The 19194-nt window shown below is 39.9% G+C and overlaps 1 protein-coding gene across 1 annotated transcript; it reads right to left on the minus strand.

Moving 5' to 3' along the window:
- Positions 1–13694: 13694 nt before the first annotated feature.
- LOC106302539 lies at positions 13695–14714 on the minus strand. The gene has a single exon (XM_013739029.1). The coding sequence runs from the start codon at positions 14712–14714 to the stop codon at positions 13695–13697; it is 1020 nt and encodes a 339-aa protein (XP_013594483.1).
- Positions 14715–19194: the final 4480 nt, after the last annotated feature.

Below are 19194 nucleotides of genomic sequence, written 5' to 3' on the forward strand. Positions count from 1 at the left end.
TAATGTGTATTGAAATATATTTATTGTACACTGTGTTTTAAACTATATTATAAAATTACATTACGATTTCATTTTGATTCATTATAAGAAAATCCCTAACCCCTAACACACTAAAACCTTCGTAAACCCTATAAAATTCCTAACCCCTAAAGTCCACAAAATTTGCTAATTTAATTTCCCTCCTATCAACTAAATAATTCCCCCGCTTTAGTCCAAATAGTTTCCCTCCCATAAATTTCATTCCCCGCTTAAGCCTAATTAACTCTACAAACCCAAAGACCAAACTTAATAAATTCACTCTTTCTCTACTCTAACCGACACAACTCTCTCTCGAAAATCCCCAAACACTTAGAACCCTAATCGAAACTCTCTCTCGTAATCCCTAATCGCTCTCTCTCGAAACAGAAGACGATGGTCGGAACATCAACGAAGAAGGTTCGGAAACCCTCAAAAAGGTCTAAACTATCTCCTCTACCGTCGCAGTATGGGTTCACTCCAAGGACAACAGAGCCTCCGCCTCGTGGCAACCGCGGAGCTGGACCAATGGTGAGTGACTTCCCACCTCCGAGACAGCTGTTCGAGGAGTCTACGCCGAGGACCCAACCTCGAGCTGCTTCAACGCCTCTATCTCAACCAGCTCCACCACCACAACCTCGAGGGTCTCAAACCTCAGCCAATGTTCGACCTCGACAACCTACGGTCTCTATTAGGCAACAATCTCCTATCAGTTCTGAAGCTCAAAACTCACAGCATACTGAAGCTCCAGAAGGTCCAGATGAGGATGAACCAGTCCCCAACCCACCATTTCCAGTAGAACCGAATCTGTCTGAAGACCAGACGAGGCTTCTCAACGCCCTTCTCTCCCAGCCCGGCCGAGAGCGCTACACCATGAGCCTTTCACCCACCTTCGAGCCTGGAACCATGTGGTTAGTTACTTATCTGTCTGAATATGTAAGCTTATGAGATTGTGTCTGTGATTGATAATTGTTTCTGTGAAATACTTAAGGGACATATCCAGTTTGCTTATGATATTGTTTCTGTCATTGGTAATTGGATTTTGCTAATTTTGTTTGGAGAGTTCGAGATTGTTTAGCTTTGAGGTGTTAGAATATTGTGAGTTGATTGATAATTGTTTTTATACGATATGACTCTCGGCCTTGTACTAATGTTTCTGTGTTTCTAGGTTTGGTCGGGACAAAGGTAAACTGACTCGGAGGATCACTAAAGTCTTTACAAACAAGTTTGATGGTCCCTTCTACAGTTGGACTTGCGTCGATCAGGACAAAAAATAAAAATTCTTTGTTGAATTTGCAGTTAAGTATTTTTTTCTTAATTGCTATTGTATGGGATTGCAACTGTTTTTAAGTTCCAGTTTAGTATTTTCTTCTAAACTGTTGATTTATTTGATTACTAACATCAGCCTTGTCTTATTTTTGTAGAAAACTCACACTTGGAATCCCATATATACTGGTGTGGTTCAAGAGAAGTTCGGGGAGGTATGTCAGCGACGTATGAAGGATATGGTTAGCAAGCGTAGGAAGTCTCGAGTTCGACCATCCTGGATTTTGGATGATCTGTGGAAAGAAATGACAGCTTACTGGGACACTGCTAAAGCCCAACAAAAAAGCGAGAAAGCATCAGCTGCTCGTTTGTATGACCGAAATGGTCTTGGTCCTCACAAGCACAATGCAGGCCAGAAGTCTTACCTCCAAATCGAACAAGAAATGGTAACTTCTTTTCCTGTCTCCAAGTTGAAATTTTTCTGGCTCATTAACCTTTATTTTATTTACCATTTCAGGTTGAAGAATTGGGCAGGCCAGTGACTATTGGTGAAGTTTTCATCAAGGCACACACCAAAAAAATGGCAGCTTTGTAGATAAGAAAGCAAAGCTAGTTGCAGAGGCCTATGAGAAGAACAAGCAAGCCAAGCTGGCTGACCTTCAAGCTGAAAACTCAGAGAGTTCAGATGGTACTTCACACCCTCCACAACTCTCTTTACACCAGGATAATGAGCTCTTCCTTCTGGTAAATTGCTTTTGTATCCCTTTTTTTTTAATGATACTTTTTACTACATATTGTTTGCTTTGATTGATATCTCTGTCTACTTCCTTTGCTTTTGTAGTCCACTGTCACAGACAAAAGAGGAAGACACTATGGAATAGGAAGCCTAGAAAGTACTATTGTCAACGGAAAGCGCAAGCGTTGTGAATCCTCTTCTTCGTACGTAAACCTCTAAAAACAGCTCAGCGATGCTCACCGGAAGATTGAGAAGCAGGCGGCTTACACTGCCAAGCAAGCAAAAAAGCTCAAAAGTTTTCCTTGGTGAAGAAGTATCTGGCTGCAACTGATCCAAAGTTTTTGGCCTTCATGGCTGCTAATGAAGGTGAAGGTGAAGGTGAAGGTGAAGGTGAAGAAGGTGAAGAAGGTGAGGAAGGTGAAGAAGGTGAAGATGAAGGGGAAGGTGAAAGTGAAGATGAAGATGAAGATGAAGATGAAGATTAGGTTCCCTACTCTTGTACTACTATAATATTTTGTATGCTAATGCTTAACTCCTTAGAGTGCCTTTTGCAACATTATGTTACGAATGAATTCTCTGTTTTATATTAAAATTTCGTTTTAATTATTGTCATTCTTTTGCAAATGAACAAATTAATTAAAAAAAAAAAGAAATCTAAAAAACTGATTTGTGATTTTTGAATCTTGCAGTCGCTAATAAGTCACAAAATTTAGTCGCAATGTAGTCGCTATATAACCACATATTACACGTCTAAATCAACAACTCAGTCGCTATATAGTCACTAATGTTGTACGTAATCAGTCGTTGAGTAGTCGCTAATTTTGCGACTATTTACCGACTCCCCTCTAGCGACTAATAAGCGACTACAATTTCCCGTCTACATAACGACTGATAAACAATCGTAGTTTGGTCTTTGGATAGTAGAAGTTCAGTCGTTATATTTTGCGACTTAATTGTGTCTATTTTACGCTACAATATACAATGACAAAATTGTCGTAATTTAGTCGCAAAATTGCGACTGATTAACGACTCCTCGTATTAGCGACACAGCAATTTGCGACAACGTGTATCAGTCGCAAATCAGTCGTTATATTACGATTTGCGACTGAATAACTACTAATATTGCAGTTGGTAAATAAATGTTTTCTTGTAGTGTTTGTCATTGTTCAAAATTTAGGTTTAGCAAATGAGAATGGAAGACGGGGCGGGCGAATAATCAGATGTTGATTAAGTAGTACTTCAGCAAATTAGAGCTACCATAATTTATCTCATTTTCTATCTGGGCATGGTGGGATCAGACCACAAATTTATTGTGGCATCTTTAGCAGAAAATGTTCCCACGAAACAAAGGATTTTGCTTTCATAAGCGATGGATTGGAAAAAGGTTAAATTTCTCGAAGCGATTTCAAGAGGTCGAGGTTTTCAGATGGAAGTATTTTAGACAAGATTCAGAAATTTCAGCATGAAAATTTTGTAAGGAGAAAAAATATTACCCTATAAAAAAATAACATAAACAATCGACAATAATCTTTGGAAGAAGTCCAAAACCATGATACTAAACTCTACCAATGGAGGTTGTGGAGGTTACAAAAAAAAATCTTTTTAACTAAAACATATTTAGATGAGGAAATGTATAGGCAGACAGCAGAAGAGTAAAAATATGCGGGACACAAGAGAGACCAAAATACGAAACTTTATCATGCATTAACTAAGTAAAACATATCCAAAATAAAATTATTGGTCTACATAACAATGCGGGGGACTGGGTGTCAAACAGAGGCAGAGATTGGAAGTTTGCCGGTTCAATATTTTCAAGACCTTTTCAAAACAACTGATCCAGCATAATTTTATGAGTTTCTGTGTGAGGTACAAACCTTGATTACAAACCTTGATAACGAAAGATCAATGACAAATTCTGCATTGAGAACACGAGGAGAGATGAGACTAGCTTTATAAAATGCATTCGTAAAAAGCATCCGGACCAGATGGGACGATATCCTTATTCTTTCGGCATTTGTGGTCTGTTTTTAAAAATAAATGGTAAAAAGGATTAATAATTTTCTCAGATATGGGAAATTTGATAAGCAATGACAAATATTAGTTTGAAGGGCGGGACCAGTTCGTATGACTTAGTTAGGCCTAATCAATCTTTACAATATTGGATATAAAATAATATCAGAAATATTGTGTCAAATATTTTGCCATATTTAGTTTGAAAAACACAACTGGCATTTGTTTCCAAAATATTGACTGCGTATAATTGGAACTCAAACCCTTTGGATCCTATTCAATCATTACCATTTTGGATGGTGAAGTATCATCAGCTCCGATCCATCTCTTGTTAAAAAGGATTAATTAAAATAGTGGGAACATGACTTTCCATCTCAATATGGACTAGTCCACAGATTCTTGGTCTCGACGGCAAAGAAGAAAAATATCAGGATAATTACCATGCCTTACAAGTCAGTGATTTGATTAACCCTCGTGACTAATACTTGGAAGATGGACATGATAAATTCACTAATTGATATAGAAAACTTGGGATGCACCATTGAGCCAAAACATGTTCTCAATGGACCGAATGTTAACCGCTAATGGCCATCTCATGTAATAGGGCTGGGCATAAAATCCAAAACATGTAGTCCGAACCAAACCCAAACTAAAAAACCGGACCCGTTATCTGATCCGAAATATAAAAAATATTCAAACGAATCTTGTAGGGTGGTACAAAACGTATCTGAACACAAAGTGTTATTAACCAAACGGGTAACCCGAAAAATCCTAAATTAATAACTGATATGTATATATATATATATATATATATATATATATAAGTATTTTAAATACTCAGTTCAGTGTTTATGTTGATACGATGTATAAAAATAAATATTTAAATTTAAATAAATACCTTAAATGCATAATCAGTTATAAATAAGTTTTTCATAATTTGCTCGTTTAAATAATTAGTCTACTCTTTCTATAAGGTAATATGCATATTGTTTACAAACAATATTTGTTTTCATGCAAGATTTAACATTTTATTTTTATTTTTATCAGTTTGATGTGTGTTGAATTAATTTCTATTCAATTTAAGTTTTTTATGTTTTTCTTTAAATTTTTGTTTTTTATTTCGGATATATCCGAACCTAACCAATATAACCCGAATCCGAATAATATATGTTTTTTTTATGGATTTTAGGATGCAATAAAAATTTGAACTGAACCAGAAGTGTTATTATTAACCTAGAAAAGTAAACCCGAAAATATAAAAATCCGAAATACCCGATTTGAACCCAAACGCCCGTGCCTTAGCATGGAAAGTTTGATTCCCTCATGATGCAACGACAACTACGCCTCCACAATCTTGATGTCTTTATAATATTTCCTTTTCTTTGTTTTCATTATTCTCTCATTAAATAATTGTTAATGTTCTAGTTTGCCTTTGTATATTATAGATAATTATCGTAAGTCGTTTGTGACTTTGAGAATGAATCACTATATATAGGGCTTTGGCTTTGGCATTAAGATAAACAGATATTTATTAATAAGAACCAGAAACCTTTCGATTTTCCTTAACTTTCGATTTGATTAACTTAATCGACGTAAGAAGCAGGTCACTAGACTTGTAACAAACGCTAAATCTAGATGTCATCGTTGTTACCCGCCATCTGGTTGGTATCAGCAAAACATCACTTCCACAACCATGTCGCGCACACGCAAATAAACACAAGCAGAGATCAAGAAACGAACTTTAACTCAGATGCAAGAACTGATAACCCATCCAACCCTAGCTATGCAAGCATTGGTAACCAACCGTGACACAGCTCCAACAGCTAAGCACAATCACAATGTTGACTCCGATGATTATAAGACGCAAACCCGTTGGCAGTTATTGGTAGAAACCAAGGTGGAGCACAAAACGTTCAGAATAACATGGAACGATGGGAGCATTGTTTCAAATTCGAAATCCCAGAGATTCATGGTAGTCAAGTTGCAGACGAACTACTCAATTGGATCGCCACGGTCGACGAAATCTTAGAATTCAAACACGTCCCTCTTGAGCGTTGCGTCCTAGTGTTAGCAATGAGATTCCTAAATAGAGCAGTCGCTCGGTGATCTCAACTAAAAGCTTCAAGACTTCGCTTGGAAAAATTTAAGATCGATTTGTGGGACAAATTGAAGAAGCATATAATGAAAATGTTTTTACCTTACAACTATGATGCTCTGAGGTTCCAAAATTTATAAAATCTACAACAAGGCGAAGGTAGCCGTTTCAGAGAATATTCCATTAAATTCCTCCTACTCTTAAACTGTATCGATCTCCAAGATACAAAATTCAGATTAAACACATTAAATCTATTTCATCCTTTAAATGTTGCAGAAGCTCATCAACAAGCATTAACCGTTAAATCTCAAACAAGTTCAACTTTTCCAATTGGATTAATTCACGGCAACCACGTAGTCAAACATCCACCGTTAATGCAACATCATCAGAGACAGCCACGGTTCCACCTGAGATAGCCGTAGTACCAAACAAACCTAACCGCACAAATAGAGCTGGAACCCTTCGTTGTTTCCCTTGTGGTGAACCGGGTCACCTGAAATCTGTGCGACAAAAATGTAATTGATGGGAGGACTCTTGCTCGACGAATCTAGTCGCGATGTGGAACTCGAGTTTCAAGATGAAAATCAAACACCAATATATGATGAGTCAGCAGGGGAATTATAAGCTGATTCAAGGGTCTCTTTGATGTTACGACGATATTTTTTAACACTACATGTACTGCCTAAACATCCTCATTTACGCTCTATTTTGAATCCCGTTGTACAGCTGCAGGAAGAGTTTGCAAATTCATTATTTACAGGGAGCAGAGAGAACGTAATTGCCACATATGTCGTTCAAAAGTTAAAACTACAGGACAAAGAACACCCACATTCCTATCACCTTGCATGGCTTCACCAAAATAACAAATTTTGTTAAATAAGTGCTCATTTGGTTCTTCTCAGGTTCCATCGATACATACAAAGTTTCAGCAATACAAACGTGGACACAAGCTACAACACTTTCGGAGGATCAAAGTTATCATGGTTTGGCATCTTTTTGCCGTCATTTTGTTCAACACTTCAGCTCTATTATGGCGCCACTTACAGATTGCATTCGAACAGGTACATTCACTTGGACAATACCCGCAACAAACGCTTTCAACGTCATCAAGGACAAGCTCAGTTCAACACCTATTATTTTACTGTATATCACTCACATTTACTGTTATTACATCCATATATGTTTTGGATGAGAAAATTATTAAATTTAATATTCTTAATAGTAACTATATCATTTAGAATTGATGAGATCATTGAGAAAACTTATGTTCTGTTTTTTGTTTATTATACAATTTAATCATATATTGTAAAAGATGGTTAGAAAGCAGTTGTTTTACTAGTTCTTGTCTCGGGTTGTGACCGGTTCCTCTGTTTTGTTATCATCCTTTTGACTTTCATGATGATGTATTATAAAGGTCTGATTTGGGTTGTTTTCTCAGCTAGTTAGGGATTTGATTTTTTCGATCAGAAGGTTGGAGTTCGGCTCAAAGTGTATGATGATTCTGTTGAGTTATACTGTTTTCAGCTTGCCGCTTCCTCATCCCTTGTTCCATCTGATCTTCTTCTGGATAGAGTTTTTGTATTCCTTTTCAGTTCATCCTTCTTTAGCAATGGTAATGTAATATTGGTTTGGTAGTGCTTGAGAAAAATTTTATTTACTCAATCTAATCGATTTTTTGGACATATACATCTCCAATGCCATTCTATTTTTTCTTCTATAATTTCCTCTATTATCAGCTCGCCCTATGGCCCCAGTTCTGCATCAAGATATGACGATTAGTGATCTTATTAATGTCGAATCAAATGAGTGGGATGTTGGGCTATGATACACTAAAATTGAGTTTTTGTCTACTGTCAAGTTAACAGTGTAGTTGTAATATTTTTAGATTCAATTCCAGAGGACCAGCTCACACTTTATCTTTATGGGATAAGAATTAAGCTAAAACAAAAGTGGGGTTTTAAAAGAGTAAAGTAACGTAAATAACAAGTAACAAGTGAAGTTGTTTTCGATTTGATTAAATGCGCTAGTCTAGGGTTTCTTCTTCAGGTAAGGAAATCGCAAAACAAGCAATTATTCAAGTCCAGTTTACACAAGTCTAAACTCAGATCACTCAGGTTGAAACAACCCACTGTCGTGATGTTGATTCCTTTGCAGATCGGTCTTGATACCTAAACTCTCGTTTGGATCAAGACGCGATAGCAAGCTTTAGAGATCAAGTCCGATATGTTCACAATACACCCTAATATCTACTCTCGCTGACTAGAGATGCAAAGCTCATTCAAATCATATCAAGTTATCAACCAACGGTTAGCTGAATTGATTAACCCTAATTCATGCACTAAGTGATCAGTTTAATGCAAGCAATAAGAACATATATGAATGTAGACAATCTTAAGATGACTTATTTATGCTTCAGTTTACGAATCAAAAAACCTAGAACCCTAAACTAACTCGGTGACTACTCAGACATAACACAAGAACAGAGAAACATGATTTCTGAATAATACTGCATATAATAGATAATAGGAATAAGAGGGTTCAGGATAATCTTCTCTAGGAGATAAATGAGACCTTCTTCCTTACAAGTAGCAATCGCCCAAAAATCAAAGCTCTCTTAGGTCTTTCTTGCGTAAAAACTAAGGTAGGTTCTAAAGTAAATAAAAGAAGACTATATATAGGAGCCACATGCGGCTAAAGGGAAAAAATAGGAAAACTAGGGCAAATCCTGAAATATTTGGAAACTTCCTTTTAAATCTCTGTCGCTGGAGCACGCACTCAGGCTGCTCCGCTCGACTGTTCTGCGCGAAAGACTCCAAATCATACTCTTTTTCTCCTCTTTTCCTCCATCTGGTCCATCTTCCATCCAATGCAAACTCCAGACCTGTAATGACTCAAAGGGACTAAAAAGACTCGATAAAACCTTGAAAACTATTAGTAAAACATACATATAATGTGCCAAAAACACAATATATCAGGCTACTAGAATTTGGCCATAAGCCCTACTTATCGTCGTGATACATTTTGTTGGAGTTATACTAAGAACGGTCAATTCATAGTTAAATCTGGTTACTGGATGGTTCGAAATATACTAAAAAATGATGAAGAAAAGGATGCTCTGGAGCTCAGTATAACCAAACTTCAAGCCTTCTCTTGGAAAATAAAAGCACCTCAGAAGATATGACACCTTATTTGGCAACTGATAACATGACATATGGCGGTCACGAGGAATCTGGTCCGCCGAAACACAAGATGCGATAATTATTGTCCAAGATGGGGGAACCAGAAGAAAATGTTACTCATGAAATCTTTGAATGTCAACCGGCTTTACAAGTTTGGTCTCTCTCAACAACTCTATCTAGCCTTGACACATTCCCGCTATCGAGCATATATGCCGATATGGATTGCTTTTTTTTGGAGGAAAACATCATATTGGAACCAGAATTGGACATGGATCCTTATCCTAGATAATCTTGTATATCTAGAAGGCTTGAAACGATAAACTATTTAGAGGAATAGCCAGGGACTCTTTGGAACTTGCCGGATATGCAGAACGTGAGTGTTAGGTTTGGTCTAATGCAAATGAGGCAATACCAGCGTCTCCACAGGTGCAACTTATTGTGGAACCACAAGTCTTTAGCTTGGGTAATATTTATAAGCTGGATGGGTCATGGACCTCTACAGCTCAATTTAATGGATGTAAATGGGGTTTGGAAGGATAGTTCAGGAAAGATCCAACTTATGGAGACACAAAACGTAAGATGGCGAGAGGCTGCTTTGCATACAAAACTAGAAGCAATGAGATGGGCTATGGAGAGCATGCTCGAACATTCGACTTGCCAGCATTTTGGGGCGGATTTCAAGGACCTAATTGCAATGATAAAGGAATCACAAGCTTGGCCAAACTTCGCAAGGGAATTGGAGGTGATTCAGACTCTTCAGATATACTTTCCGGACTTCAAGATATCTTATACTCCAAGGGAGCAAAACGGAATTGCTGATTCTTTAGCTAGGACTGCTCGTTCTTTTAATATAGATCTTTGTTTCATTGGTTGTTCTATTCCGACTTAGATGCCCATGATACTTCAAGTTTGAGTAACAGAATAGTCGATTGTTTCCAAATATATATATATATATATATATATATATATATATATATATGGACTCTATTATAAGATAAGTTTTCAGAGTAAAAAAGTAACTCTATATTATATTTTAAAATAGAATAACACCATTAGAGCAAAAACTATTTTGTAATAGAATTATTAAATAATTATAAAAACAAATTGAGTGACATTAAAACTGGTCTTATGTTTTAACCCATGTTCGAAAACGCGGGCTAAGCGGCCGATTAATCGCCGGAAACACGCAAATCGAACTGCATCCGTGGCGAAATGATGTTATTCGGCCAATAAATCGCAACTTGAAAAAAACTCAAAGTTTTCATGGTTTTTTTGTTTGATATCGCATGTGTCTTAGATTTGATGTATTTTCACTAAAACTTACAAGAATAGTGAGAAAAATCTCTGAAATCGAGAGAAAAAAAATTGAAAAGCAGCCGGAAGTTACAGGGATATCACATTGAAAGGTTGAAGATAAGGTTAATTTCGTCATTTTCTAAATCATTTAACCTAATTTTTTTTTAAAAAAAAAAAACAGGCGCATACTCTTCTAATCGAACCTAGGTCCAGGCATATTAAACTAGCGCCTCTCACCACTAGACTATGTCAGAACAACATTAAAGGCGCACATAATTAATATATATACCCAATTACAAAAATAAATGCTCAAAAATTACATCCCGATTAATCTCTATATAATCTTCTTTTTTTTTTTTTCTTAACTCTATTTTATTTATGCTCGAGTTTACAACTAAAAGAAAATGACACCAAAGCCACAACACACTGTAAGCTTGAAAGACGTCTACTCTACGAAAAAAGAACGCCACGCTGCAAGAAGAGAGAGTTGGCCAGGAGGAACAACTTGTCTACGAGTCAAAGGGTCCAGCCTGAGTCTTATTGTTTGCTGAGTCTCTGCTATCAGAGTGCCAGGGGGCTTCTCCACAGCTGAGTGAATGCGCATATTTCTCTCCTTCCAAATCAAATACAAAACCGCTTGATGGACAAGTCTGACAATCAAAGTCACATTAGCGTCCCTCGCAGGCGCTTTCAGCCAAACCAAAACCTCCTCAAACCCCCGCGGAGGAATCAGCTGCAGCCTGGAAACAAAGAAGGACCAGATGTGGCTACTGTACCCACAATCAAAGAACAAGTGTTGTCTGTTCTCGTCAAATCCCGAGCAAAGAACACACCTCGAAGGAACAGACAAACCCCATCTTATAAGCCTGTCTCTAGTAACCATTCTGTCTCTGGCTGCAATCCAAGTAATGAAAGCGTGCTCCGGGATTCTTCCAGCAAACCACACAGCCTTATGCCAAGGAACTTGCGTCGGAAAAGGGTGCAGCACTCTCCAAGTTTCGCTGGCTGAGAAACTCCCATTACCCTTACCAATCTCCGGATACCAAATGTATCTATCTTCCACTTCCGAACTCCGAATTTCCTGCGCATTAGGCAGACATGCCTTCACTAAGGAAATTATATGACTCCTGCTTCTACTTCGATCTAACCTCCATCCTTCATTAGTTAAAGCATCAGCAACCACTGCATCAATACTCAGGCCAGTGACTAGAGGTCCCCTCTCCCCCACCAAATCGATAAGTGGTCCAGCTGAGGTCCAATTATCAAACCAAAAACTAGCAGTGTTACCAGTACCCACTTCACAAAGCACCATAGGTCTCGCTAGTGGTCTCAACTTACAAATAGCTCTCCATATCCAACTTCCTCTATGAGTAGGATTCAACACCCAGAAATTATCATTCCTAATCAAGTGACTGCGTACCCACGAAACCCACAGAGAACCTCCAGCTGTGAAAATAAGCCAGATAAGCTTCAGTCCCAGCACTCTGTTCCAATCCACTAACCTCTTTAGACCCAAACCTCCTACTTCCTTTGGTGTACAGACTGACTCCCAAGCAATCTTGGCCCCTCTGGCCGAATTCGGTGCCCCATTCCACAGAAAAGCTCCGCACATACGCTCCAAAATACTTACACACTCTGATGGAATGATGAACATAGACGCCCAGAATGAGATTGTCGAATAAATCACCGCTTGGATAAGCTGAAATCTACCCGCAAAGGACAAATGTTTAACTGTCCAAGAGCTGAATCTCGCAGCAATTTTATCCAACAAAGGCTAGAAATCCGACCGAGTCATTTTCTTAGGCGATAGAGGAACACCCAGATACCTCAACGGAAGAGCACCTTGTGCAATCCCCATCTCTACTGCCAGATCCCGACATCTGCTCACACTACCTCCATCTAGTAACAGCTCCGATTTTTGTCTATTGATTCTCAGCCCTGAAACCAAACGGAACTCCTCTAGGATGTTCAGAATTCCCCTAAGAGAATCCACTGTGCCGTCGAAAAAAATCAGAACATCATCCGCAAAACTCAAGTGTGTGATCAAAGGAGATTCACACTTCGGATGTAAACCAAAAGTACCATCCACTGCTCCTTTATCTAACAGCTTAGACAGCACATCCATCGCTATAACAAACAGAAGAGACGAGATAGGATCTCCCTGTCTAAGACCCTTCTTTCCCGAGAAGAACCCCTAAAGTTCTCCATTGATGGCAATACTATATGACGGAGTAGTCACACATTCTTTAATCCACTCAATGAACTTACTTGGCAGATCAAAGGCGCTCAACACCTTGAAGAGAAAGTCCCAACTGAGGTTGTCATAGGCTTTAGATATATCTACCTTCAGGCAGCCCCTTGTTGTTGGACCTTGAGCGTTAAAATCTTTAACTAACTCAGTAGCAAGCAGAACATTCGCGCAGAGCAGCCTCTCCTGAATAAAGCCAACTTGATTTCTTTGCACTATCTCGGATACACAAAGCTTCAGTTTCCTCTTAAAGAGTCTAGCCATAACCTTGTACACTGTTGAGCATAAGGATATTGGGCGAAATTGATTAAGACGATCCGCACCTATCTCCTTAGGAATGTGGGAGATCGTTGTGGTATTGAACTGTCTCAACAACCTGCCGCCAGTAAAGAACTCTCTTATGGCCTCCACTGAATCCTTACCAACAACTTCCCAAGCTTCCCAAAAAAATTCCGCCGAATATCTGTCAGGACCTGGAGCTTTATTCTTTGGCATTGCAAACAAGACCTCTTTAATCTCCTCCTCTGTCGGAATGCATATCAATTTGTCGGATATCTCCTGTGGGCACCTATATGTAAGCAGACCTCTTAGCTCCACCTCAGAAATCGCTTCCAAATTCCCATCTGCACACCCCAAGAGGTTCTGAAAATACGCCACCACCATCTCCTTTATATGGGCTTGATTAAAAACCCTGTTATTCCCTTCATCCATCAGATAACTGATGCAGTTCCTCATTTGATGTGCAATCACCGTTTTGAAGAAGAACTTTGTATTAGCATCTCCGCTATCTAACCATCTTATTCTTGCCTTTCTACTGAAAAAGATCTCCTGGGCTGCTTCAAAGAATTGTCAGTTCTTCCTAGCAACAAACTCTTGACGGAACAGAGAATCTGAAGGAGCCGTTAACAATTGAAGCTGGATTTCTATCAATGCCTCTAGAGCTTCTTTCGCTTTCTGCTGAATATTACCAAAGCCCTCCTTATTCAATCTCCTACAGGTTGCTTTGGTTTTCTTCAATCTCTTGCCTAGCGAAAAAAGCTTGGAGCCTACTGGAATTTCCTCTTTCCAGGTCTTAAGAATCTCATCGAGAAACCTAGGATGTGAAGATAGAAAGGAGAAGTACTTGAAACTGCACTTTATGACCGAAGATAATTCAGAAAAAGACACCACTGCTGGAGAGTGATCAGAGTCTCCAGGCGCTTCAAACACACTCACAGCTTCTGGGTATATATCCCTCCAGAGCTCACTGCACAGAACCCTGTCAAGCTTCCGCAAAATAGGATCCTCTGGACGTTTGTTAGACCAGGAAAAGAAGATGCCTCTGATATCCATATCTGTCAAGTTGCTTTCTTCCAAACACTGCCTCAACTCTTCCATACCTCTGACCGGTAGATCATAAGGTTGCAAAGAAAAGTGTTCCTCTGCCAAAAGTATCTGATGAAAATCACCAAGAACTACTAAGGGTGAAGCTGCCACCAACGGATTATTCGCAATATCTACTAACGCCCTCCACAAGCTCCTCCTTTCAGCTTCCGTATTAAGCGCATACACAAAAGCCACCGTACACTCCGTACCAGAGGCTGGATCGATCACTCCACAGAGCATCAACTGCCCCGTTTTCAAATAGACCACGACTGACAAAGACGGATTCCACACAAGCCAGATTCTCCCTCCTGCAGCTTCCGAATAATTATTATCAAACCTCCAACCAGGAGCCACCGCTCCCAAAACACTAAGAAAATTTTCTTCATGTACATGAGTCTCTAATAGCGCTCCCACTGATGAGCCCAGACTCTGAAGCCAACTACGAACTAGCCTTTGTCTTCCAACTCCATTAATACCTCTAATGTTCCAACTAAAGATCTTCATATATATACAGATGAATACGATATTCCCAACCGATCAGACTTCAAGCCTCCTCCCGGAGGAGAAAACTCGATCAAGAAACCTCGCTGATTTAGGGGGCTTTCCCACTGCTCCCAAAGATTCCCAAAGTTTATGCTGTCTCAGTGCTCTTCGAAAATTCTTCGAGTGCTTAGTGAGCCACAAAGACTCTTCCTCCTCCTGAAAATGCACCTCATTCTGACTCACCATTGCTCCCTGGCCTAACTCCTCCACTTCTGCCCCTTTAATCTCCCCTTCCTCTAGCTGATAACCATCCTCAACTGGCTCCTCAACTGGCTCCACAACTGGCTCTGATTCCACCGTCGTCGACTCCTTAACCCGAAACAACGACGCGTAGTCCTGAACTTTTACACCTAGATCACTTCTCGACTTAGCTACCGCCACTCCCACAATATCTTCCGGCGGGGAGCTTAAAGCTCTCGCTCTTGCTCGCGCTCTGGATCTGGACCTTTTGCGAGGCCTAGACTTGGCCTTACTCTTCTGCTCCTGACCAACTTCAACCTTCTCTGCACTTGCCTCTTTCTACCCTGCCTGGGACTCAACTGCTAGCGACACCTCTGATCCAGACTTCACAACACTGATTACCTTCTCCTTCTTCTGAGGCTGCACCCTCTGCCTTGTAGCTTTGTTACACCGGTTCAACAAATGGCCAAACTTTCCACAGTTCAGACACTTAGGCGGAAGACTAGGGTATTCCACATTAACTCTAACCGAGTTCCTTTGAGTATCTCTGACTTCTACAACCTCCGGAAGAGATTTGGAGAGATCAATCTCCACCTTGACCTTAGTATCACCGAAATGGTAGGGGTCTAACCGAGACTTCTCAGTGTGGAGCGGATCTCCTATACCGCAAGCAACAACACTGATACCATCCAGAGAGTATAGCTGCGGGGGAACGTTCTTCATAACTACCCAAATCGGTGCAAAGAGCAACTCTTGAGCCGCTAGATTCCCATCCGCTGTCCAAGGATAAACCGAGAAGGCACACCTATCAGCTTGCCAGTAACCCACTTGCAACACTAATTCTCTAGTCTGCACAGAGGGGATGTAAATCAAGACACGGGTTTCCGAGACCGTTCTGGCCATAATACTACCAAACTTTCCCCACACTGGGTTCAAATCGGTAATAATCTTTGATGCAGAAGGATGACGACCGTGAAAGTGAGCCACCACGTGGTCTTTCCAAAGTTCCGAAGTTTTGAGAAGCACAGACTCCGGCGCTTGGACTACCGGCGTCCCGTCCTCTAAGAACGACGGATCTGAGATCTTACGGAGATTCTTCAGGGACGATTTGAACCGGGCCGCGTACGATGGAACGTGCGTAACTGGAATCGACGCTGGAATCGACGGAGACTGGAGCTTCATCTCCAAATCGCGGTTGCGGAGCTGAGTGTCGCGATTTGATATTCTCGCAGATGAGGCCCCTCCTGGGTCAATAGGAGGGCTCGACGAAGGAGCGGAGACAGGAATCGTCATGAGAGACAAACGACGGGGGATGACTTCTCGCTAGCCGGCGTGAGGCCAACTAACGGCGGAGAGAACCGGAAACCCTAAAACGCCCAAATCGCCCTTTATTTCGCTCTTAGGAGAGAGAGAGAAACCCAAACCTCGAATAGACAAGTTAATCTCTATATAATCTTCGATTAATTGATTCGGCGCTAGGCGTTATCTGACCGCACGCATTGTGCTACCGAGTTCTCAAACATGGGTTTTAACTTTTTTGGTCAATGCTTTTCAGCTTTTTTGTCTTTTTGGAAAATGTTTTCAAATCATTGATTGTTATAAATCATGGAGTGGATTGCTATTAATCAAGACCAGAAGAGAAGGCCCATCAGCCTTGTCTAGGCCCAGCTGCGGCCGTGATCAAGAGGAGAGAGAGACGGTCGGTTTAGACCGTCTTAGGATTAGTACGTTTTCCTTTTCTCTGTTTTAGTAGTTTTTCTATTTCCTGTTGTATTAGGTTTTGGATAGTTTCCTTTTATCTACACTTTGTAATTCCTATATAAAGGAACCTCTATTGATCATTAATAATACAGAAGAATTCTCCATTCTTTTACAACACGTTATCAGCACGATAGCCTCCAGAACCCTGAGACAAAATCGAAACCTAAAAGCCTAAACCGGCGACCACACTTAAAACCCTAGACACGTTCTTAGTTCATCCAAGAACTCAGACGATCCATCTCGAATCCTTAACGTTCTCAGCTCACGTCCCAGCTCAGTCAAACCCGTCCAGCTCGCGATCACACCCGAGACGCGATCGCACCCGACACGACCCGCGTCCGAGAGACCTCGCACCTGGGACAAGTCGACAGCTCGCGATCGTCCCGTTTCCGCGACCCGATTGGAACCTGCAAGCATCCGATCGATCTCTCTCTCTCTCTCTAAAGGTGGTCCGGTTCTAAACCTCTACGAAACAAGGTATAACTTAATCTGAGAACCTAGATTGATCAGAAACCCTAATCCATAATTATGGAAACTTTGATCTTGATCAAAACCCTAAAACCTACAAGATTAAAAATCCATAACTAGATATAGAAATCGATTCCTTAGAACATATTGATTGATTGTTCCTGATCTGAATTTAAGAAACCCTAATTCTGGAATCGAAACCCTAAACCTAAAAGATTGAATCCGATTTTAATTGTTCTTGATTGAGTGTTTGATGATCTGAGGTTTTAGGATTGATAGATTGCTTGAATAATCTAAATCGATTTTAAACCCTAAAGGCCTTGAAACCTTGAAATCATATTGATTAAAACCGGCAGCCTTATTGTTGAAATTGAAACCCTAAACTCATCCAATAGAAATCAGATTGCTAAGATTGTTTACATTACATCTAAATCTGAAATTGAATTGCATTCGTATTGTTTAAAAACCGACCATCATATAGAACATATGAATTCGAATCTGATTACATTGATAAAGCATATGGCCGTGTGGCTCTTAATCTCTCTGTCATACATAGAATCATAATTAGGATTGTTCGCACCATGGTCAAATAGATTTACATAGCCGATCCTATTGTTTAATAACATGGCCAAATAAGGCATGCTTGTAGCCGATTTGTTTTGAATGTCTAAAGGTCGAATGATCACATTGTGAATCTGAATTTTAAATGACAATGTGATCCAGATGTCGAAAATCTCAAATCTAGACTACGCAGCACTTAATCTCTCTGGAGATAACTATCTACAGTGGGCGCTAGATACAAAGATCAACCTGAGGTCAAAGGGACTCGGTGATACTATCATCGAGGGAAACAATGAGAATGATAAAAACAGATACAGGGCGATTAGTATTATACGCCATCACCTCATTGAAGGTTTAAAGGATCAGTACCTGACAATGGAAATCCACTAGACCTTTGGACCGCTTTACAGCGTAGATATGATCAGCAGAAAACGGTGCTACTTCCAAAGGCTAGATATGAATGGAAGAATCTCAGATTCATGGACTATAAGTCTGTGGATGAATACAATTCTGTATTATTCAAAATAGTTTCAATGATGAGACTGTGTGGTGAAGAAGTAACCGAAAAGGAGTTACTTGATAAGACCTTTTCTACATTCCATTCAACGAATGTGTTGCTGCAGCAGCAGTATAAAGAGATAGGATTCGCCACATATATTGATCTGATCTCGTGCCTACTTCTGGCCGAGGCTAATAATGAACTCCTGATGAAGAACAGTGAGATGAGACCTCCAGGATCAGCACCATTACCAGAAGCTCACAAAGCTCAACATGAAAAGAAAGATCCCAAAGAAAGCAACCACGTCTATAATTAGAGAAGAACACACGGCAGAGGCCGTGGTGGGTACAAGGGACGTGGTGGCCGTGACAATTATGCTTATGGCCGTGGATATGGAAACCACAATAACTGTGGTCGTGGTTCCAGCTATGGCCGTGGAAGAGCCAATTTTAGCCGCGGTCGAGGCGGTATAACTAAGCCGTCTAACTCGACCAAATCTGTTTGTCACAGGTGCGGGATGAGTAACCATTGGGCCAAGAATTGTAGAACTCATAAACATCTATGTGAACTCTATCAAGAGAGTCTTAAGAACAAGAACCCAGAAGCTCATATGGTTCACGACAATGGGTATGATGCTGATGATGATTTCGACCATGAAAAGGATGATCAAATGGATCACGAGACATCAGATTGTCTTAAAGACTAAATTCGATTTTTATTTTTGATTGTTCTTTGATTGCTTTGGTGTTTTTATTTTTTGTTGTTTAAATTTATAAATGAAAGCTTTAAAGTTTTATAAAGTCTCTGAGATTAGAAATCTTCTTATATAGAATGAATGAGATGAGTATACTCGTGGTGGATAGTGGCTCAAGTCATACAATTCTTAGAGGCAAAAGATACTTCGTCAATCTCATAATGCAAAGTGCAAACATACACACTATTGCGGGTGTGGCCGGCCTGATTGAGGGTCAC

Source organism: Brassica oleracea, chromosome C7 (genome assembly GCF_000695525.1).
Source record: "Brassica oleracea var. oleracea cultivar TO1000 chromosome C7, BOL, whole genome shotgun sequence".
NCBI lineage: Eukaryota > Viridiplantae > Streptophyta > Magnoliopsida > Brassicales > Brassicaceae > Brassica > Brassica oleracea.

Excerpts from the sequence above, each read along its gene's own strand:
- LOC106302539 (XM_013739029.1), bottom strand. The coding sequence starts at position 14,714 with ATGAAGATCTTTAGTTGGAACATTAGAGGTATTAATGGAGTTGGAAGA.